Below are 24,750 nucleotides of genomic sequence, written 5' to 3'. Positions count from 1 at the left end.
AGAAAAAAGGGCATCGCGAAAAATTTCGTTAATAACATTAGAACATTATAGTTTTTGAGGTAGTTATCGTTTTAGAAGTTTACAACATTATAGTTTTTGTCATATTATTTCTTTAATAAGTACCGATTTTACGTTTTCAAAGGTATTATCGTTAATATATGTAAAAGGGTGTTTCTGCATAGGGAGTGATTAGGGTTAGGCGCCACCAGGAGGCGTGGTTAGGGTTAGGCATCACCTAGGCGAAAGTTAGTTTTAGGCAACACCAGGGGGGAGGGGTTAGGGTTAGGCACCACCAGGGGGGTGGTTAGGGTTAGGCACCGCCGGGGGGGGTTGTGGTTAGGGTTAGGCACCACCGGGGGGTGGTTAGAGTTAGGCGCCACTAGGGGAGTGGTTAGTTTTAGGCATCACCAGGGGAGGGTTCTGTGTGAGAGTAGGGTTGGGTTAAGCTGTATTGACAAAAAACGCAACTACATTTACCGTTAATATTTGTTCGTTATTATATCTCGTTTGTTTTTTGCAACAGTAAATATCGTTAATAAAGCTTGACAACGATGATTCTCATTATCAAATATCGTTAATACCTGGCGCCAAATTCGTTAAGTCAGGCCCTTTTTTTACGGCGCCCTTTTTTCATGCACGCCTATAAAGGCCTTCCAAAGGCTAAACTGTGCACTAATAAGTGACTGGAGGTGTGATGGATTCAAGAAGGTATGGAGGTGGTAAGACTTGAGGTGTGATGAATGTGTGGTTGGGGGTGGGATAGGAGAAGGACTGGAGGTGTAATGAAGTTGTGACTAGAGGTGTGGCTTGAGGTATGATTAAGTTGTGAATGGAGGTGTGTTAAGGCATCGCTGACGGTGTGGTTGGGACAGGACTGGATCTGTGGAGACGTTCGACTCGAGGTTTGATGAAGAGGTGTGGTGTGGGCCGGATTGGAGGTGCAGATGGGGCCAGGACTGGAGTAGTGTGACGGCATGGCTGTATGTGCGGTGGGGGCAGGACTGGAGATGTGGAGAAGGTGAAACAGAAGGGCTGAAGGTGAGATGTGGCAGGAGGTGAGATGAAGGTGTGGTTGGAGATGTGTTAGAGGCAGGATTGAAAGTATGGAGGGTTTAGGACTGGAGGGCGGATCAGTGAATAATGGCGCACAGCGCCTACGCATAAAAATGGCGCCGCATTAAAAAGATACGCTTATCGCTATTTATCGTTAGTACTGCATAATAATGGCGCACAGGGAAAAAAGCAGAAAAACGGCACACACTAACGTTATTTATCAATAGTAGCACACACTAACGTTAAATATTTATCAATAATGGCACACACTAACGTTATTTATCAATAATGGCACACACTAACGTTATTTATCAATAATGGCACACACTAACGTTATTTATCAATAGCCCCCTACATAAGCCAAACTGCAGACGTTATTTAACTGCAGAATGGTGAATGGATTTCATGTAACACTGTCAAGTTTAGGGTTAGGCACCACTGGGGGGGTCTTAGGGTTAGGCACCACCGGGGGGGGGGGGTGTCTTAGCGTTAGGCACCATCAGGGGGGTGGTTAGGGTTAGGCACCATCACGGGGGGTGGTTAGGGTTAGACACCACCAGGGGGGTCTTAGGGTTAGGCACCACCAGGGGGGTCTTAGGGTTAGGGATAGGTAAAGGGAGGGTTCTGTGTGAGAGTAGGGTTAGGTATAGTTACAGTACAATATACACCACCAGGGGGGTGGTTAGGGTTAGGCAGGCACCACCAGGGGGGTGGTTAGGGTTAGGCACCACCAGGGGGGTGGTTAGGGTTAGGCACCACCAGGGGGGTGGTTAGGGTTAGGCACCACCAGGGGGGGTTTATGGGTTAGGGGTAGGTACAGAGAGGGTTCTGTGTGTTAACGCTAAATAACAATAAGGCTTTAACGCTAAATAACAATAAGGCTTTAACGTTAAATAGCGATAAGCGGCAAATGGATTAGCGGCAACACCGTGCGCCATTATTCTCAGGTGCCATTTTCAGATATAAGCCTGGAGGGAGCAGGACTCAAGGTGTGAATGTGGTAAGACTGAAAGTGTGATGAAGGTCTGGCTGGGGATGGGAGCAGGACTGGAGATGTGATGAAGTAGTGAGTGGAGGTGTGATGACTGAGGCATGGCTGGAGCGAGGTGTGGTTGTGGCGGGACTGGATGTGTGGAGGAATTGAACTGGAGGTTTGATGAAGATACAGTGGGAGGTGTGAATGGGGCCAGAACAAGAGTGCTGTAGGTGAGATGCAGATTTGACTGGCTTCATGGTGGGGCTGGAGTCAAGGTTTACAGGGTTAGACTCGAGGTATGATAAAGGCGTGGCTTGAAGTGTGGTATGGGACTGGTTCAGAAGGTATGGAGGGAACGGGATTGGAGGTGTGATGAAGGTGTGAATGGGGCTAGGTTGGGGCAGAAGGCAAGACTGGAGGTGTAGAAGCCAGGAAAGGACTAAATATGTGAATAAGGTGTGGCTGGCAGTGTGTGGAGAGAAGGGATTGTGTTTTGTCTAAATGTTTGTGCTATAAGGTGTTCCTCCTTACCATGTCAGAAAAGTAGGGATGTATGCAAAAATAATGTAGGGACCACCACAACCTACTTTTGTTGTCCTCTCCAACTTTCTCAGTTTGACTCCATAATAACTCTGTCACAGCCAGTTCTCAACTTCCTTGCTCCTCGTTGACAACATTCTGTCAGCTTTTCAGCTGTTTTCTTAATGTATGACTAACAGATTCTTTGGGAAGGTCTTGCTCTTAGAATGTATGTTTGATTGAAAATTGATGTTACTGAACTCTTATGTAATGTTCTTAAGTCCTCTTCATTCTTCTGCTTGAAGGTTGATAAGAACGAAGATGGCGACCAAAAAATCGAACAAGATGCAAACAAACCAGAGGACAAAGCTCATAAAGCCGCTACCAAAATCCAGGCCAGCTTCCGTGGACACATAATCCGGAAAAAGCTCAAGGGAGACAAGAAGGATGAGACATCTGGAGAGCCGGTGGAGAACCACAAAGAGGACACCAAGGAGGAAGTAGAAAAGACAGAAAACGAGGTGTCCAAAACAGAGGAACCCACCAGTGATGGACCTTTGTCTGAAGACAATAAGAAGAAAGCAGATAGCTCTTCGGAAGACAAGAAGCCAGAAGGAGGTTCAGAAGGAGAAGCAAAAAACAAAGCAAAGTCCCCTTCAGGAGAAAAGCATGCGCCTGCAGATTCTGAGGGTAATGAGAACTCCTCGGGGGTGGAGTCCAACAAAGCAAAGGATGAGTCCAAACAAGCCGATGTGCCTGCTGCTAGCCCAGAAGCTGCCCCGGCAAAAGATCAACCCAAACAGGACACCGTGGAGAGCAGTCAAAATGAGGAAAAGAAAGGTAAAATCATTTATGTCCAAACATCTGTAAAAAAAAACCCAAACGCCACATTTCACTGTATTATGCATTTAATAAGAATAACAGTTATAATTCAGATATACATATTAGTACGTCTCCAGTGAGAGATCAAATTACACTTGTTATAAGTCACAGATGAGGGAGAACTAGACAAGCTCTCTAAATACTGTACATACAGGGTGCATTTCTCTAGGTTTTCCTTCTGTCCTGTGCAAAAGTTCAGGTCTACTTTAACCTCCCTGGCGGGCTATGCCGCCGGAAGGCACCGCTCAGGCCCCGCTGGGCCGATTTGCATAATTTTTTTTTTTGCTACACGCAGCTAGCACTTTGCTAGCTGCGTGTGCATGACGATCGCCGCCGCTATTCGTCGCGCCGTGGCCACACACCCCCCCCCCCCCCGCAGACCCCGTGCGCTGCCTGGCCAATCAGTGCCAGGCAGCGCTGTGGGGTGGATCGGAGTCCCCTTTGACGTCACGACGTCGATGACGTCGGTGACGTCACTCCGCCCGTCGCCATGGCGACGGGGGAAGCCCTCCAGGAGATCCCGTTCTTTCCGGCGATCGGAGGGGCTGGGGGGATGCCGCTGAGCAGCGGCTAACATGTAGCGAGACCTTGTCTCGCTACATGAAGAAAAAAAGTAAAAAAAAAAACTGCTCTGCTGCCCCCTGGCGGATTTTGATAAACCGCCAGGAGAGTTAAAGAAAACCTGTAACTAAAAAAAGTTCCCCTGGGTGTACTCACCTCGGGTGGGGAAACCTCCGGATCCTATCGAGGCTTCCCCCGTCCTCTTGTGTCCCACGGCGGTCTCGCTGTGCCCCTCCGAACAGCGGGGATGTAAATATTTACCTTCCCGGCTCCAGCGCAGGCGCAGTATCGGCTCTCCACTCGGAGATAGGAGGAAATAACCGATCGCTGTTGGGCCGCTCTACTGCGCAGGCGCAAGTCTCCCGCACCTGTTAGCAGAGCAGACCAAACAGAGATGGGCTATTTCCGCCTATCTCCGTGCTGAGAGCTGCAACAGCGCCACCTGCTGGAGCCAGGGAAGGTAAATATATGAAGTCTTGTCAGGCTTGTCGAGCCAGGATTGCGGGACGCTTCGGGGGAGCCAGCGCTGGATTGCCTGCAGCTACAGGGGAGGGGGAAGCCTCATTGGGACCCTGAGGCTTCCCCCTCCCGAGGTGAGTAACCCAAGGGGAACTTTTTTTTGTTACAGAGTCTCTTTAAAGCACATCTGAAATAAGTGGGATACTGGAGGCTGACATTTATTTCCTTTTAAACAATGCAGATTGCCTAACTATCCTGCTGATCCTCTGCCTCTAATACTTTTAGCCATAGACCCTGAACAAGCATGCAGATCAGATGTTTCTGACTGCATTTGTGTCATGCTTATTTCAGGTGTGTGATTCAGACACTACTGCAGACAAATAGATCAGCCAGTAGCCAGGCAACTGGTATTGTTTAAAATGAAATAAATATGGCAGCCTCCATATCCTCCTCTTATGGTGCTTTTCTTTTTAATTTGGCTGTAAGGTTTGAAAATGTAGGTTTGAGGCCTGAGGCACATGTAACATTTGCATGTGAACCATATACCTGGCAGATGTTAACAATCGATATAGCAGATCCTTCCTGGCCTCCCTTCTGCAGATATGGCAGACACTGGAGGTATTTATGCTTTGGCAGTAATAGGATCAGTCCCAGCGCAGTAATGAGAAACATGGCAGCCCAGGATCCCTGCAGACAAATACGGTGAACTCTTCAGCTGCCTACACATGTGCAGATGATTTGAGGAGGAATGTTCCACCTCATAAAAACACGTAGGATGAAACTTGTCATGTAGTAAAACTAAAGATGTGCTCCTCAGGAGGATGCCTTCTGTGCAGCCAGCTGCCTGTGCATTGAACAAGGGTTCTGTGTGGAATTCTGGGAGAAGCAGCGGGCCAGCTGCAGGGGGAGGGGGAATTCTGGGAAATCCTTTCTACACGCCAGGTACTGATTGATGAGCTTCAGTGTATGAGAAGAAAGAAAGAAACAACATCTGTTCCTTAAAAATAAATAATTATCCACCGATATCACCTCTGAGTGTGATATCTCCTCTGAGTGTGATATCTCCTCTGAGTGTGTTTACCTACTCTGAGTGTGATATCTCCTCTGAGTGTGTTTACCTACTCTGAGTGTGATATCTCCTCTGAGTTTATTTGTATCTTGTAAGTGATATCTCCTGTGAGTGTGTTTATCTCCTGTGGGTGTGATATCTCCTGTGAGTGTGTTTATCTCCTGTGGGTGTGATATCTCCTCTGAGTGTGTTTATCTCCTGTGCGTATGATATCTCCTCTGAATTTATCTCATGTACGTGTATCATCTCCACTGTGTTTGTTTACTTTCTGTGGGTGATATCACCTCTAAGTGTGCATAGTCATAAGCAGAAGGCGGATCACTATTGTTAGCAGAAGGTGGAGCTTTATTGTTAGCAGAAGGCGGAGCATTATTGTTAGCAGAAGGCAGAGCATTATTGTTAGCAGAAGGTGGAGCTTTATTGTTAACAGAAGGCGGAGCATTATTGTTAACGGAAGGCAGAGCATTATTGTTAGCAGAAGGCGGATCATTATTGTTTGCAGAAGGCAAGCATTATTATTAGCAGAAGGCGGAGCATTATTGATAGAAGATGGAGCATTGTTGTAAGCAGAAGGCAGGGTATAATTATTTGCAGAAGGCGGAGTATTAATATTAGCGGATGGTAGAGGCAGTGGCGTAGCTACAAACCTCTGGGCCCCGATGCGGAATCTGGATGTGGGCCCCCCCCCGGCAACAACAGCCCTCCCCCGGCAACACCCGACGGATGCACACCCATATCAAAATCCCTATAGCCAGCTATAGGTACCCCCAGTATAGGTAGTCAGGCATAGGTAAGCCAGTATAGTTGCCCCCGGTATAGGTGAGATAGGCAGGCGCCGCCGGTATAAGTTAGATAGATAGGTGCCCCCAGTACAGGTTAGCTAGGTGGGTGCCTCTAATATAGGTAGCCAGAATAGTTGCCCCCAGCGTAGGTTAGATAGGTAGGTGCCCCCAGTATAGGTTAGTTAGGTAGGTGCCTCCAATATAGGTAGCCAGTTTAGTTGCCACCTGTATAGGCTAGCTAGGTGCCCCCAATACAGGTTAGATAAGTAAGTGCCCCCAGTATAGGTTAGATAGGTAGGTGCCCCCAGTATAGGTTAGATTAGGTAGGTGCCCCCCAGTATAGGTTAGATTAGGTAGCTGCCCCCCAGGATAGATTAGGTAGCTGCCCCCAGGATAGATTAGGTAGGTGCCCCCCAGTATAGGTTAGATTAGGTAGCTGCCCCCCAGGATAGATTAGGTAGCTTCCCCCCAGGATAGATTAGGTAGCTGCCCCCCAGGATTAGGTTAGATTAGGTAGCTGCCCCCCAGGATAGATTAGGTAGCTGCCCCCCAGGATAGATTAGGTAGGTGCCCCCCAGTATAGGTTAGATTAGGTAGCTGCCCCCCAGGATAGATTAGGTAGCTGCCCTCCCAGGATAGATTAGGTAGCTGCCCCCAGGATAGGGCAGGTAGGTAGGTGCCCCGTCCCCATAATGGAGGGGGGGGCCGCAGCCGCGGGGAGGGCAGCCCGACCTCTCCCTCCCTTCCTCTCCCCGGGCCCCCCCCCCTCAGATGCAGAGTGAGCGGCTCACGGAAGCGCTGTAGGCAGAACTCACCTCCATCCCTGGTTCCAATCGCCGCTGGTCTCCTCCCGCTCTGCATAGATGCTGTTACACACGCAGCTTCCTGTTTAGCCGGAAGCTGCGTGTGTAACAGCATCTATGCAGAGCCAGCCAGAGAGGAGATCAGCGGCGAGTGGAACGCAGGGAGGTGAGTTCTGCCTACAGCGCTTCCGTGAGCCGCTCACTCTGCATCTGAGGGGGGGGGGGGGGCCCGGGGAGAGGAAGGGAGGGAGAGGTCGGGCTGCCCTCCCCGCGGCTGCGGCTCCCCCCTACCAGCGCGCACGGGCCGCATGGCCCTCCAAACGGAGATGTGCCCCCCGGGCCCCTCCCCCGCCTCCTCAGGAGCCGGGCCCGGTCGCCAAGGCGACCGCTGCGACCACGGGCCCTACGCCCTTGGGTAGAGGATTATTATAAGAAGTAGGCAGAGTATTATTATTCTCAGAAGATGGAGCATTATTATTAGCAGAAGGCATATAATTATTGTTAGCAGAAGGAGGAGCATTATTATAGGAAGTATGCAGAGTATTATTATTTTCAGAAGGCGGAGCATTACTGTAAGCAGAAGGCAGAGCATTAATGTTAGCAGAAGGTGGAGCATTATTGTTAGCAGAAGGTGGAGCATTATTGTTAGCAGAAGGCAGAGCATTATCGTTAGCAGAAGGTGGAGCATTATTGTTGGCAGAAGGCGGAGCATTATTGTTGGCAGAAAGCGCAGCATTATTGTTAGCAGAAGGTGGAGCATTATTATTAGCAGAAGGTGGAGCATTATTATAGGAAGTATGCAGGGTATTATTATTTTCAGAAGGTGGAGCATTACTGTAAGCAGAAGGCGGAGCATTATTGTTAGCAGAAGGCAGAGCATTGTCGTTAGCAGAAGGTGGAGCATTATTGTTAGCAGAAGGCGGAGCATTATTGTTAGCAGAAGGTGGAGCATTATTGTTAGCAGAAGGCGGAGCATTATTGTTAGCAGAAGGTGGAGCATTATTGTTAGCAGAAGGCGGAGCATTATTGTTAGCAGAAGGCGGAGCATTATTGTTAGCAGAAGGTGGAGCATTATTGTTAGCAGAAGGCTGTGCATTATCGTTAACAGAAGGCAGAGCATTATTATTAGCAGTAGGCAGAGTATTTTTATTAGCAGACGGTAGAGAATTATTATAAGCTGTAGAGAGTATATTATTCTCAGAGCATTATCACTAGCAGTAGGCAGAGTTTTATTATTATTACGAGTATTATTGTCAGAGCGTTATTGCGGCGCAGCCTGAGACTGGCACTGTGCAAGGAGCAGTAGGCAGAGTACTATTATAAGCAGTAGGCAGAGTATTATTATAAGCAGTAGGCAAAGTATTATTATTAGCAGCAGGCAGAGCATTATTATTAGCAATAGGCAGAGTATTATTAGTGGCAGTAGTCAGAGTATGATTGGTAGCGGTAGTCAGAGTATTATTAGTAGCAGTAGGCAGAGTATTATTAGTATCAGTAGTCAGAGTATTATTATTAGCAGTAGGCAGAGTATATTATTAGCAGTAGGCAGAGTATTATTAGTAGCAGTAGTCAGAGTATGATTAGTAGCAGTAGTCAGAGTATTATTATTAGCAGTAGGCTGAGTATTATTATTAGAAGTAGGCAGAGTATTATTAGTAGCAGTAGTCAGCGTATGATTAGTAGCAGTAGTCAGAGTATGATTAGTAGCAGTAGGCAGAGTATTATTATTAGCAGTAGGCAGAGTATATTATTAGCAGTAGGCAGAGTATTATTAGTAGCAGTAGTCAGCGTATGATTAGTAGCAGTAGTCAGAGTATTATTATAAGCTGTAGGCAGAGTATTATTAGTAGTAGTAGTTAGAGTATTATTAGTAGCAGTAGGCAGAGTATTATTATTAGCAGTAGTCAGAGTATTATTATTAGCAGTAGGCAGGGTATTATTAGTAGCAGTAGGCAGAGTATTATTATAAGCAGTAGGCAGAGTATTATTAGTAGCAGTAGTCAGTATTATTAGTAGCAGTAGGCAGAGTATTATTACAGTATAAGCAGTAGGCAGAGTATTATTAGTAGCAGTAGGCAGAGTATTATTATAAGCAGTAGGCAGAGTATTATTAGTAGCAGTAGTCAGAGTATTATTAGTAGCAGTAGGCAGAGTATTATTATAAGCAGTAGGCAGAGTATTATTAGTAGCAGTAGGCAGAGTATTATTACAGTATAAGCAGCAGGCAGAGTATTATTATAAGCAGTAGGCAGAGCAATATTAGTAGCAGTAGGCAGAGTATTATTAGTAGCAGTAGGCAGAGTATTATTATAAGCAGTAGGCAGAGTATTATTAGTAGCAGTAGGCAGAGTATTATTATTATAAGTGGATGCTAGAGCATTATTATAAGCAGTAGGCAGAGTATTATTATTATTATTAGTGGATGGTAGAGTATTATTATAAGCAGTAGGCAGAGTATTATTATTATTAGTGGATGGTAGAGTATTATTATAAGCAGTAGGCAGAGTATTATTATTATTATTAGTGGATGGTAGAGTATTATTATAAGCAGTAGGCAGAGTATTATCATTCTCAGAGCTATTGCGGCACAGCCTGAGCCTGGCACTGTGTGGGGAGCAGTAGGCAGAGTATTATTATAAGAAGTAGGAAGAGTATTATTATAAGTGACTTGTAGAGCATTATTATAAGCAGTAGGCAGAGTATTATTAGTAGCAGTAGGCAGAGTATTATTACTAGAGGATGATAGAGCATTTATAAGCAGTAGGCAGAGTATTATTATTAGCGGACGGTAGAGTGTTGTTATAAGCAGTAGGCAGAGCATTATTATAAGCAGTAGGCAGAGTATTATTATTAGTGGATGATAGAGCATTATTATAAGCAGAAGGCAGAGTATTATTATTACCAGTAGGAAGAGTATTATTATTATAAGCAGTAGGCAGAGCATTATTATAAGCAGTAGGCAGAGTATTATTAGTAGCAGTAGGCAGAGTATTATTATAAGCAGTAGTCGGTGTAATATTATTCTCAGAGTTATTGCGGCACGGCCTGAGCCTGGCACTGTGTGAGGAGCAGAAGGTGCTCTCAGCTCTCTTATATCATCATCCCTGGCCTCCTCCAGCCACTCCATCCACTAATTAATAGTCTGGCTGCAAGAGAGCTGCTGCTAAATCAGAGGGTGACTGGCTGCCCTCCAGCCGCTGCCGTGTCACAAATAAAATGTGGTCAGCCTGAGGGCATTCCATAGAGCTGAGAACTTTATCGAGGAACCGCAGAGGAGCCAAGAAACCTAAATCTGGAGATTCCTGGTGAGAAGGAGACGCTTTGCCAAACTGAATACATTCCAGTGCTCTGCTCCGTCTGCACTCCCCGTCCTGTACTGAATCTTCCTATAGGCACAAGATAATGGTTACTTTATCTATAAAATAAAGCAAAAAAGTACAATATGCGCACACCAATAATTGTGTTGGATGTGCTACCGACAGGATCAACATAGAACCATGCAAAACCGAAGAGAAAGAAATCCCAGAAAAAATAGGCTGCACCACTATTAATAATTAAGCAATACATGAGGTCCAGCCATTGGTTATTGGAATTGGTGATAAACCGCACCAATCTGGTCGGGGAAGTGGTGGGCTTGGGTCATGAGAGATCAGCTCTATTTATTTGTTTAGCTCTATGGTATTACCTTTCTAGGGTATCCTCTTTCCTGTAGACGACCTGTAAAATCTCATGCTCCATGTTGAAAGTCCACAAAGTCTGAAAAGTTTCTTCTCAGCCTCAGAAACTGTCCAAGCGGTAGGTTTTACTTCTGATCTAGCTTCTACCGGTAGCTGCTTTGGAAATGCAACAACTTACTGATTGCTGTAGGATTGTGATGTCTGAGTGGATCCGATTGTCTCTACCCAACGTGAGTCAAGGATCTAGAAATTCAACCTGTTGATCTGAAACATGGGACATTAGGTGACTATTAAAAACTTTGTCATTTAGTATGCCAATAAATGGTTGGCAAAGTTCCCTATGTCATCTATGAATAGGTACCAGCCAAAAATATGGAACAGGTGTTGCTCATGATCTGCTCCATAAATTACCTCCCTCTCCCACCAACCCAGGAAGAGCCTAGCATATGAGGGGGCACAACGTTGTGCCTGCAACCAGGCTGTAAAATTGGTGGTCAAATGTAAAAAATATGCCAATAAATCACTGGCAAAGTTCCCTTGAGCCATCAAAAAAGAAAATGTCATCTATGTAGTGGTACCAGCCCAAAATATGGGACTGGTAGTGCTCAAGATCTGCTCCAAAAATGACCTCCCTCTCCCACCAACCCTGGAAGAACCCAGCATATGAAGGGGCACAACTTGCCCCCATTGCTGTGCCTGCAACCTGGCAGTAAAATTGGCGGTCAAATATAAATTCAAAATATGAATATGAGTTATAAAATGTCAATACATGTGGGGAATTTCTAATGTATGAGCTCAAAGGTGCATGCGGTGAGGCAATCTGCCCATTTGGGTTTTTGTGTGTGTTTCTTTGGTGTCTAGTACACAATTTTAATTGGTTTTACCATTATATTGACTCTGCGATCAAAGAAAGGTATTTATTAATTATTCATGGTGGTGCAGCCAATTTTTTATTACTTTCTAGGATTTCTTTCTCTTCATTACTTTATCTACAGCAGGGTGTCAAACTAAAATACGAAGTGGGACGAACACTGGGATCAAGTCGCTGGCCAACCTCAATATCAACCGGCCACCTTCCTCCCTTATAAAGTTCCCTGGTGTCTAGTGGCTCGCCTCCAACCCTTATACAGTTCCCCAGTGTCTAGTGGTCCTCCCTCCCCTATACAGTTCCCTGATGTTTAGCGCTTTCCCCCTACCTCCCCATATGGCTTCCCTGGTGTTCTAGGGCTTCACCACCAATTTAGCTTCCCTGGTGGTCTAGAGTGGGCCAAACATAATGCAAAGTGGGGAAACCATTCGGCCCGTGGGCCAGAGTTTGACATGTATGATCTACAGTGACCAGACATCCCCAGTTTTAGGGTCACCATCCCAGGCACAAATATGCCCCAGCCATTGTCCCAGGTGGGCTGTTGGATGTTCCAGGTGGGTCACTGAATGTCCCAGCCGCCGGACTCTGTTGGTCCTAAACTCAAACAACAACACTACAAAGTATTTCCCGTAACGTGAATGTGCCCCCCTTGTGGATTTAATACTTTACCTGTCCGCTGTCTCCCGCCACGGTCCCCATGCATCATCCATATTGCCAATGTGCTTCCATATCAGGTGGCCGGTGGCGTCAATATGTTAAATAATGAACACCTCTGGCTCTCTAGTAAAGAACGATGTTCTGCAGCCACGTATTAGATTTTTATGTTTCAGAATTCCAAAAATGGACGTCTCGTCTAGTGCACTGAAATGAGTACGTATTGTGGGTTGGGTGTGGGTGGTGCCGCTAGTAGTAACATATCGGACATTTAGATTACCAATATTCACTATGCACTTCCCGACACCCATTCTCAATCACCTAACCCCCCACCTAACCCTAATCCTAACCCCCACAAGTGCCTAAAAAGAAGAGTACGTATTGTTCTGACATGTTTCAGTTCGGCGCAGGGTGAGCTGAAAGAGAGCTCACTCTGTTCCCGATGAAACTCAGAGGAAACTATTCCCCCTCAGGGAGACACGTAATTTATTAATTAAATTAATTAAATTACGGTACAATACTAACTATTGGTTACTGACTGCAACCCTTACTAACTACTGGCTACGAGCTGCATCCAGAGCCGAGACAAGGTCCTCCAGCACCTGAGACACCAAAGTGCGCCCCTCCATCCCTCCCACCCCAGCCGTCACACACTGATTGCTATTAGAGTAAATATGCCCCAGGCCCCCAACACCTTAATCTCGAGTTATTTGGCTTGCAGTCACTGTCATGTATCTCCTTTTCTTATTTCTCCCTGCTTCAAACACAATAGTGGAATGATAGCTGAGTGAGTTGTGCGCCCCCTCCTACACTGCGCCCTGAGGCTGGAGCCTCTCTCACCCGGCCCTAGCTGCATCGGTCACAGAAGTCACCACTTCAGCACTCGAATGCCAATAGAAAACACAGGCATCTATTAGACGCCTGTGATCCTGGTGCCTAATTGACCTGAGCCGGCAGAAATGGTCCAGCTGGTTACAGAAGGATCAGTTAGGGCCTTCTTCTCCCACTAGCTGCGATCCGTTTGAGAAAGCCGATCGCATACATTTTGCCGATCGCTAGAGCACAGTGATTCACATGTAAATCACGGTGCTCATTTCCCATTGGTATGCACTGTTTCTTTCCCAGCACGCAATTGCCAGCTTGAGTGAGTGGGAAAAGCAGCCCGTGAGAGATTGCAAATGCAGCGCAATTATTATTGTAGTAATAAATGGCCCCTGGGTCGCTTTTGCACAGGCGTGTTCCATTGGGCAGCGCGGTGGCGTAGTGGTTAGCACTTTTGCCTTGCAGCGCTGGGTTCTAAAGCCAGTAGAAAATATCTTTGGTCTCCCAGAATGCTCATTCCACATAATAAATAGCCTAGGCTAAGCATCACTAGGTAGGAGGAGCTAGATACCAATATAGCTATAGGAAGTGTTTCTGATGCTGAAACCAGGGAAATTACCATAAAAGCTGGATATCCTGAATAATTTACTGCATTCTACTATATGCCACTACAGGACCTCTTTAAAATATATAGATTGAGGTTATTGGAAGAAACTTGTTTTTAACACCTTATAGATTGTGGAGATATGTTTATGTTTGGTATCAGATAGATGGGCCCAATCGAAAATTTCTCACAGGTCCGATCTGATTTCCGATCATTTTTCTGATAGATGTTGTATAGATGTGATTGAAAATTCATCAGAAAAAAAACGATCAGAAATCTGGTCGGACCTGTCGGAGATAAAGGTAAAACCTCAAAAAATTAGGATATTGGGCAAAAGTCCATTTATTTCAGTAATTCAACTTTTAAAGGTGAAACAAATATATGAAATAAGAACCCTTTGCAGGTGCTTTGGGTGAATTAGCTGATTGGAGACACTTTATTTCACAATATTCTAATGGTCTGAGATTTTGATTTTCATAAGCTGTAAGCAGGGCTGGTTCTAGACTTTTCGCTCAATTTGGAATGATCGCACAGCACCCGACAATTTACTCTGCTTCATTTAATGTTTTCACATGACATGCTGCAGCTCAGCACAATAGCACACTGGATGGCTGTGAGTCTGTGACAAACACACTGCTCACCCTCAGCCACTCCATTCCTCCTCAGTCAGGACAGCAGTGCCACCTCCTTCCTTCTGCTGTGCAAGTCTAATGAAACACTGCTGCTCTCCTGCCTCCCCCCTCCTCACTCACTGCCAGACTCCTCACACAGCACAACAAGATGCTTTTCCCTAATGATGCTCTCCTGCCTCCCCCTTCCTCACTCACTGCCAGACTCCTCACACAGCACAACAAGCTGCTTTTCCCCATGATACTCTCCTGCCTCCCCCCTCCTCACTCACTGTCACACTCCTCACTCAGCACAACAAGCTGCTTTTCCCCAATGATGCTCTCCTGCCTCCCCCCTCCTTACTCTCTGTCAGACTCCTCACACAGCACAACAAGCTGCTTTTCCCCAATGATGCTCTCCTGCCTCCCCCCTCCTCACTCACTGTCAGACTCCTCACACAGCACAACAAGCTGCTTTCCCCCAATGCTGCTCTCCTGCCTCGCCCCTCCTCACTCACTGTCAGACTCCTCACTCAGCACAACAAGCTGCTTTTCCCCAATGATGCTTTCCTGCCTCCCCCCTCTTCACTCACTGTCAGACTCCTCACTCAGCACAACAAGCTGCTTTTCCCCAATGATGCTTTCCTGCCTCCCCCCTCCTTACTCACTGTCAGACTCCTCACTCAGCACAACAAGCTGCTTTCCCCCAATGATGCTCTCCTGCCTCCCCCCTCCTCACTCACTGTCAGACTCCTCACTCAGCACAACAAGCTGCTTTTCCCCAATGATGCTCTCCTGCCTCTCCCCCTCCTCACTCACTGTCAGACTCCTTTCACAGCACAACAAGCTGCTTTCCCCCAATGATGCTCTCCTGCCTCCCCCCTCCTCACTCACTGTCAGACTCCTCACACAGCACAACATGCTCCTTTTCCCCAATGATGCTCTCCTGTCTCCCCCCTCCTCACTCACTGTCAGACTCCTCACACAGCACAACAAGCTGATTTTCCCCAATGATGTTCTCCTGCCTCCCCCCTCCTCACTTACTGTCAGACTCCTCACACAGCACAACAAGCTGCTTTTCCCCAATGATGACCTCTTCACCTCACTCTCCTCTCACTTCTCCTACTCTGACTGCATGTTGTTAGTGTAAACACAGTGCAAACATGCCGCCCCTGTAATCTCTGCGCATGATGTAAATTGCTTCATGAGAGAACCGGCCCTGGCTGTAAGGTATAATCATTAAAATTATAACAAATAAAAGCTTGAAATATCTTCCTTTGCATTTAATGAGTCTATTTCATATATTAGTTTCACCTTTTAATTTGAATTACTGAAAGAAATAGACTTTTGCACAATATTCTAATTTTTCGAGTTTCTCCTTTAAAGGACGACTGAAGTAAGAGGAATATGGAGACTGCCATGTTTATTTCCTTTTAAACAATACCAATTGCCTGGCAGACCTGCTGATCTATTTGGCTGCAGTAGTGTCTGAATCACACCAGAAACAAGCATGCAGCTAATCTTGTCAGATCTGACACTAATGTCAGAAACACCTGATCTGCTGCATGCTTGTTCAGGGTCTGTGGCTAAAAGTATTCGAGGCAGAGGATCAGCAGGACTGCCTGGCAACTGGTATTGCTTAAAGAGAATCTGTATTGTTAAAATCACACAAAAGTAAACATACCAGTGCGTTAGGGGACATCTCTTATTACCCTCTGACCAGGGTTGCCACCTCATCCCTTTAAATACTGGTACATCTAAGTTATACAGGTTCTGGGGCTACTCACACATAATCAGTGCCTAAACTGCATCTAACTAGCCACAAGGCATGGATAATTCATATGTGTCAGTATTTAAAGGGATGAGGTGGCAACCCTGCCTCTGACACAATTTCGCCGCTCCCCGCCGCATTAAAAGTGGTTAAAAACAGTTTTAAAAAGTTTGTTTATAAACAAACAAAATGGCCACCAAAACAGGAAGTAGGTTGATGTACAGTATGTCCACACATAGAAAATACATCCATACACAAGCAGGCTGTATACAGCCTTCCTTTTGAATCTTAATAGATCATTTGTGTGTTTCTTTCCCCCTGTTCTCATGCACTGAAGTTTCAGGCTGCTCTTTTCTTCCTGCAAACAGCTTTGCCCTTGTCTGTAATTCCTCACTATGTGAAAGCCCAGCCAGCTCAGAGGACGATTTATCCAGCTTGTAAAAGATAAGAGAGAAGAGAGAAGCTGCTCTAATCTAAATAACACACAGGCAGTGTGCATAGAGGGGCCTGGAAAGGGGAGTTCATAGCAGAACCACAACACTGAAGAACTTGGCAGCCTTCCAGACACAGGCCGACAAGTCTGACAAGAGAGAGATAAGTTGAGTTATTACAGAGACTGTGATAGCAGAAAGTGCTGCAGTAAGCCAGAACACATTAGAATAGCTTTTGGAACTTGTAGGATGATAAAAAACAGGATGCAATTTTTGTTACGGAGTCTCTTTAAAAAGAAATAAATATGGCAGCCTCCATATCCCTCTCACTTTAGTAATCCTTTAAACGATTCCACCCATCTATCTGACAGTAAATTGCATTCATGATTTCTAACGCACTGACAGAGCTATATTATCGCTATAGGCCCTAGTGGGCCCCTCTGGCCCAAGGACCCCGGTGCGGTTGTAATCTCTGCATCCCTTGGTGCAGCCACTGGTGTGTACCAAGCATTATATACTGCTTTGATAAGGAGGGATTGGCACTCTGTTTTTATCATATAAAAATCCCAGGAACCAGCATGAGGATATAAGGAATGTTCCTGTAAACGTCTCTCTGCTGGAGGCTGCGCTGTACTCACCATATTGATAATTTATATTTCAGTATTACTTTTCTAGCCATGTTGTGCTGTGAGATTGTAGCAGACAAGCTGTGTAACATGAGAGGAGACAAAGAACTCAAAGGATGCAAATTCAATAAAGCTCACTGCTGGTGTCCATTATACTGGGAGAAAAGGATTTCTTCAGTCCTCTTAATGGCAGGAGGGGGTGTTAACCCTGTTGTTCCCAGACAGAGTGTTTGCTGATTTGTAGTCTGACTATAAAGTTGGGGGAACACAGGATACAGGAGGAGGGGAAGAGGACCTGTCCCATCAGGCATACAATCTAAGAGGTGGGTGACACAGGATACAGTAGGAAGGGAAGACTACCTGTCCCATCAGGCTTACAATCTAAGAGGTGGGTGACACAGGATACAGTAGGAAGGGAAGAGGACCTGTCCCATCAGGCATACAATCTAAGAGGTGGGTGACACAGGATGCAGTAGGAGGGGAAGAGGACCTGTCCCATCAGGCTTACAATCTAAGAGGTGGGTGACACAGGATGCAGTAGGAGGGGAAGAGGACCTGTCCCATCAGGCTTACAATCTAAGAGGTGGGTGACACAGGATACAGTAGGAAGGGAAGAGGACCTGTCCCATCAGGCATACAATCTAAGAGGTGGGTGACACAGGATGCAGTAGGAGGGGAAGAGGACCTGTCCCATCACCAGGCTTACAATCTAAGAGGTAAGGAAATACAGGAAGATCTCCTCTGGCTACCTATACTGCAGGGGCATCTTGCTACCTTAAACCAGGGGCTGCTCTGGTTACAGGGGGCTGGGGATCTTGACTGCCTACGTATACTCGGGGAAAGGGGGGGCTGGCTATGTCTAGCTAGGGACTCCTCTGGCTACCTACTGTATACAGGGTGTTACATATGGCCACTTATACCTGGGATTACCCAATACTGGGGGGCACCTCTGTCTGGCACATCACAGCAGCGTGCTCGAGACTATGGGGGGGGACGCGGTTTTTCACACCCTCGCCCTGTTAGCTATGTAGCCTAGAAACTGCCCTGTTTACAATCTCAGATATTGTAGGAAGAAGAGGACCTGCCTCACAAGGGTTACAAAGCAATGGAGGAGTGCCAGGACGGTGGTCTAGTAACAACATTCAAATAAGAAAAAATCCTGAGCTTGGGCTTTAACTTCAACCTTAAGTCACATGACCACTGCTTCCTCCTGTCCCTCCCGGCTCTGAGGTGGTTCTAAAGCTGCTCAAAGTTGCTGGCTGGTTTGTAGAAACCCATTAACCCCTGTGTAGCCCGGGGGCAGATTACTGCCCATTTTACTGCCCTGCTACTGTAGATAGTTACGACTAAGCAAACATTAATTCATCTATTAATGCCACAAAACTAGCATAACCATAAAAAAAGCAAATATGGTTTCTTTTCCGCTATCATCTTTTTGTGTGTATTTTGAGGGTCATGAATTTACAGTAACCAGCGCTTGGCCGGTGATTGATTCCTCCACAAGTCTTGCCCCTGACCCACAAATGAAGCACATTTAATTTTCCGGGCACAGACTGGAGACTCGAGGTTGCGGGAGGGAAAGTGACCTGATTTTCTCCATGCCAGACGGGACCAGCTACTTAGGGCACGTCAGCTCAAGTCAGCCAGCGAATAGATCATATCAATATGCAGCCGCGGGGAGCGGAACCCATGCTGTGACGCTCTATATTAAGACTGCGTCCGGCGGCAATGGACGCCTCCATGTTTGCTTAATGCTAAAGAGTTACATGGCCTGACTGCTTCTTCTATCTCTCTGCGCAGAGCGCCGCAGGACTGCGCACCTGCTGCCGCCATTATGGGAGGCTTCCGACTAATACTGATGGCGCTAATATGTATGGACAGTTTCCCAGAGTTTTTATATTGTTTACTTTCCTCCTGCATAAGCTAAGTAGAGAATATTTGTGATTAAAAGGAACCAGAGATGGGGACAGGAAAAAGATGTTATACATACCTGGGTCTTTCTCCAGCCCCATACGCTCTGATCGATCCCACGCCGCCGTCCTCCGCAGCCCGCATCTACGAGAACCGGCTCCCGTCAGTGGCGTCATCGGAGCCAAGCTACGCAGGAGAAATGCGTCCTGTACGTATCTCTCCAGCGGCTGCTGCAGAGATAAGCAAAGAGTGCACTTCCCTTACGCTCAGGCTGGCTCCGACTGACGGCAGAGTGGGGTCCCGGTTCTCATAGCTGCGGGCAGCGGAGGACGGCGGCGTGGGATCGATCAGAGCGTATGGGGCTGGAGGAAGCCCCAGGTATGTATAAAAGCTTTTTCCTGTTCATCTATGGTTCCCTTTAAAACATCTGTATATGAGAGACATCCAGATAGTAACAGCCTTTTATCTGCAACGAAAGGTATTCTTTCAGTGTAATGTTACTTGCCTCAGGTTAACCTCTTTTCTCCCTGCACCACTTGTCATGTGACTGCAGAATGTCAGTAACTGTTTGTTCAGCAGCATTAACATGAAGACCCCACCCCTTCAATTCCTTTAACCTATAAGTGAGGAGTGTGATGCTGCTACAGCAAAGGGATTGAAAACCTTGTAAAAAGATATGATAAATGTCTAAATAAAGGAGATGATTATGTGGAGAAATCATCAGGAGATACAGTGTGTCTGAAATAAAATGTTTCCTTAATTCCATCAATTATATTGATAACGTCCAATTAATTAAACAAGAATGGCTGTTAATCTCTGGAAAACCCTCGTACGTGTGGCCCAAAATCACCCAGAAAACTTCTGTGCGGGAGTATTCCCGTTCCAGTCCAATACTCCAGGATCCATTCTTGTGTGCGTGTTAGTACGCCATCGGTGAGTTGGGCGCCGGGAGAGCCGAATTATGGCATTCCCTGCTGCTTCTAAACTCCCTGGCAGCGTTAAATACTATTCCCCTTCCAGAACCATACAGTCGTTGCAACTCGGAGGGAGGTGTATTTAGAGATGGCCTGAACTGTTCGCTGCCAACAGTATTCTGCTAACTTCCGCTATTCGCATTCGTAGCGAACAGCGAACATTTGGCGGGTTCGACCCGCCCCCTATACATCATCATTGAGCTAAACATTTACCCCTTTCCTCACAGTCAGGAGACACATGGCAGCCAATCAGCTAGCACTCCTTCCTGGACCCCCCACCCCCTATCAGACAGCAGTTGCGCTGGCCATATTGGATTCATTCTCTGCTGGCTGCTGACTGTTAGTGAGAGCAAAGTCAGGCTTGCTGCAGATAGGTAAGGAAAGCATTAGCTAGGCCTGTGTCATTGTTCCTCACTCGCTGTGAAAGCACCCCAAACAGCCCTTTTTAGGGCTAGTACATCGGTCTCCTGTGTTTTTTTTGTGTGTGTGACATTCCACAGCCCACTGACACCCAGAGCTGTGTGCACACCACTGCTGTTGCCACATTAAATTGCAGGCACAGAACCACTCCAGTGCATTATTATTTCACTGTATTCTGATAGTACTATTGCATTTCTCTGTGTCAGACACTCCACAGCCCACTGACACCCAGAGCTGTGTATAATGTGATTTCTGCTCTTTAAAGGGAACCTAGACTGAGAGAGATATGGATTTTTCCTTTTAAACAATACCAGTTGCTTGTCAGTCCTCCATCAGAGATGCGCTGAGCCCCCCCAGGAACTACATACGCACCTTGAACCCAAACAGAAGCTCTGCATATACACCAAAAGCATGGCTGTTAAGTGGGAGCAGCTGACCAAAAACGAATTACATTAGTACATAGCAAGGAAATGAGCAGCGCTACTTAAAAACAGACTAGTGCCTACCTGCAAAAGAGTGCAAGCCCCACTTGTGGGGTCGAATACACACCGAGCATACACATGACCTGTCTACCACTAGAGGAGGATGTTGGTTTCCATTAACAGCTTGCATGCAACCTATTAAGTACTCGTCCCTCCCACTGCGAAAAAGTCAATCCTCCATGGGAGGGGCCTAACACTAACTAAATCCTAACCTATGTACTAATGTAATTCGTTTTTGGTCAGCTGCTCCCACTTAACAGCCATGCTTTTGGTGTATATGCAGAGCTTCTGTTTGGGTTCAAGGTGCGTATGTAGTTCCTGGGGGGGCTCAGCACATCTCTGATGGAGACCATTCGGAGGCGGCCTGGTGTTGCACTGATCCACCTTTTGCGCAATTTTCAATTTTCGATTTTATTTGATTAGCCGCACCCAGGCTATGCATATACATAGGTTAGGATTTAGTTAGTGTTAGGCCCCTCCCATGGAGGATTGACTTCTTCGCAGTGGGAGGGACAAGTACTTAATAGGTTGCATGCAAGCTGTTAATGGAAACCAACATCCTCCTCTAGTGGTAGACAGGTCATGTGTATGCTCGGTGTGTATTATATCCCACAAGTGGGGCTTGCACTCTTTTGCAGGTAGGCACTAGTCTGTTTTTAAGTAGCGCTGCTCATTTCCTTGCTTGTCAGTCCTGCTTATCTATTTGCTGCAGTAGTATTTGGATCTCACACTAGAGATGCGAGCGAACAGTCCGCCAGTGAATCTCTATGGGCAAATACTACTTCCGGGTCGCTATGACCCGGAGTAGTACGTTTGCACTGGGCTGGCTTGATCACGCGCCTGTTGCTGGGCACCACTCTCTGCGCATGAGCGTGACATCACGCACATGCACAGAAAGTGCCTGGTAACAGGCGCCGCAATCAAGGACGCGCACCGCCGGCCCAGTGCAGCCGTACTACTCCGGGTCATAGTGACCCGGAAGTAGTACAGGGTGAGGGGTTCGCCGGTGAACGGTTCCCGAACCGTTCGCTGACATCTCTATCTCATACCTGAAACAAGCATGCAGCTAATCCAGTCTGACTTCAGTCAGAGCACCTGATCTGCATGCTTGTTCAGGGGCTGTGGCTAAAAGTATTAGAGACACAGGATCAGCAGGAGATTCAGGCAACTGGTATTATTTTTTAAAGGAAAAGTCCATATGCTTCTCAGTTTAGGTTCCCTTTAACCGCTTGCCGACCGCGTCACGCCGGCAGGCGTGGCCGCGGCGGCAGCCCCAGGACCGCCTAACGCCAATTGGCGTAAAGTCCTGGGGCTCTGTTTTGCAGGAGATCGCGCGCAGGCTGCGCGCGCATCTCCTGCTTGGGGGGCGGAGCTCCGCCCGCCTGCGATCAGCAGCAGCGCTGCACTGGGGACAGCCGTGTGACACGGCTGTCCCCCTGGGGGACAAGAGAGCGATCGGCTCTCATAGGCAGAAGCCTATGACAGCCGATCGCCGTAATTGGCCGGCTGTGGGGAGGGAGGGAATGGATTTAAAGGAAGAGGGTTTTTTTTTTAATAAAGCGGCAACACAAATACTTATTAAAAAAAAAATAAACATGGGGGGAGCGATCAGACCCCACCAACAGAGAGCTCTGTTGGTGGGGAGAAAAGGGGGGGGGGGAATCACTCGTGTGCTATGTTGTGCGGCCCTGCAGCGAGGCCTTAAAGCTGCAGTGGCCTTTTAAACTAACAATTGCCTGGTCACTAGGGGGGTTTAGCCCTGCAGTCCTCAAGAGGCTAAGGTGTAAAACTCGACTTTGCATCAACTCTGTAATTTTTGGCATGGACCCCCCTCCGGCATGCCACAGTCCAGGTGTTAGACCCCTTGAAACAAATTTCCCATCACTTTTGTGGCCAGAAACTCTTAATAGGTTTTAAAATTCGCCTTCCCATTGAAGTCTATGGTGGTTTGCCAGATTCGCCTGTTCACGAACATTTGCGGAAGTTTGCGTTCGTTGTTCGCGAACCCAAAATTTTATGTTCGCCACTTCTCTAGGTGTAATTCAAGAGCGCTGGAGCCCCAAATTACTCTTACGCGTCCCGTGCAGCATTACATTGCTGCTTTAGGGTTTTGGCATCCATAGAGTCGAAGGAGGGATCCACACATAGACCTATGGAACAATGCAATTCTATTGTTCCTGTGCACACATGTACATCTGTCTCAGCTGACACTCATTTCGGGGCCTATCCGGTCCCCTTTGAGAAGGCAAAGGCAGACAATGTTTTGTGTGTATATAGGTGGCATGCAAGCTGCACTTGATATATGACAGATCCGATGGCTACACTTACTTTATATGAAGGACGTGATGGCTGCACTTGATTTATGGGGGACATGATGACTGCTTTTGTTATATAATGGGCATGATTACTGCTCTTGTTATATGGGGGAAATGATAACTGCTTTTGTCACATGGTTGACATGATAGTTGAACGTGATATATTGGTGACACAAGAGCTACACTTGATATTAGATCCGAAGGCTGTACTTATATAGGGGGACATTATGGCTGCACTTGTTATATGGGGGACATGGTGGCTGCACTTGTTATATGGGGGACATGATGGTTGCACTTGTTATATGGGGGACATGGTGGCTGCACTTGTTATATGGGGGACATGATGACTGCACTTGTTATATGGGGGACATGATGACTGCACTTGTTATATGGGGGACATGATGACTGCACTTGTTATATGGGGGACATGATGGCTGCACTTGTTATATGGGGGACATGATGGCTGCACTTGTTATATGGGGGACATGATGGCTGCACTTGTTATATGGGGGACATAATGGCTGCACTTGTATGGGGGACATGATGTCCGCACTTGTTATATGGGGGACATGATGACTGCACTTGTTATATGGGGGACATGATGGCCGCACTTGTTATATGGGGGACATGGTGGCTGCACTTGTTATATGGGGTACATGATGACTGCATTTGTTATATGGGGGACATGATGGCTGCACTTGTTATATGGGGGACATGATGGCTGCACTTGTTATATGGGGGACATGATGACTGCACTTGTTATATGGGGGACATGATGACTGCATTTGTTATATGGGGGGCATGATGGCTGCACTTGTTATATGGGGGAGATGATGGCTGCACTTGTTATATGGGGGACATGATGGCTGCACTTGTTATATGGGGGACACGATGGCTGCACTTGTTATATGGGGACATGATGGCTGCACTTGTTATATGGGGGACATGATGTCCGCACTTGTTATATGGGGGACATGATGACTGCACTTGTTATATGGGGGACATGATGGCCGCACTTGTTATATGGGGGACATGGTGGCTGCACTTGTTATATGGGGGACACGATGGCTGTACTTGTTATATGGGGGACACGATGGCTGCACTTGTTATTTGGGGACATGATGGCTGCACTTGTTATATGGGGTACATGATGGCTGCACTTGTTATATGGGGTACATGATGGCTGCACTTGTTATATGGGGTACATGATGGCTGCACTTGTTATATGGGGGACATGATGGCTGCACTTGTTATATGGGGTACATGATGGCTGCACTTGTTATATGGGGTACATGATGACTGCACTTGTTATATGGGGGACACGATGGCTGTACTTGTTATATGGGGGACATGATGGCTGCACTTGTTATATGGGGGACACAATGGCTGCACTTGTTATATGGGGGACATGATGGCTGCACTTGTTATATGGGGGACATGATGACTGCACTTGTTATATGGGGGACATGATGACTGCACTTGT

General features: G+C 46.8%; 1 protein-coding gene across 1 annotated transcript in view; it reads left to right on the top strand.

Annotated features, from left to right (window-relative positions):
• The window catches only part of GAP43 (growth associated protein 43), a 105,916-nt gene that overhangs the window by 41,801 nt on the left and 39,365 nt on the right, over positions 1–24,750 (top strand). Inside the window, exon 2 of the mRNA XM_068266239.1 lies at positions 2,854–3,388. Coding sequence (XP_068122340.1) covers positions 2,854–3,388 — 535 coding nt within the window. The remainder of the gene's footprint in view (positions 1–2,853; positions 3,389–24,750) is intronic.

This window comes from Hyperolius riggenbachi, chromosome 2 (genome assembly GCF_040937935.1).
Source record: "Hyperolius riggenbachi isolate aHypRig1 chromosome 2, aHypRig1.pri, whole genome shotgun sequence".
NCBI lineage: Eukaryota > Metazoa > Chordata > Amphibia > Anura > Hyperoliidae > Hyperolius > Hyperolius riggenbachi.
This window is presented reverse-complemented; position numbering and strand designations above follow the sequence as displayed.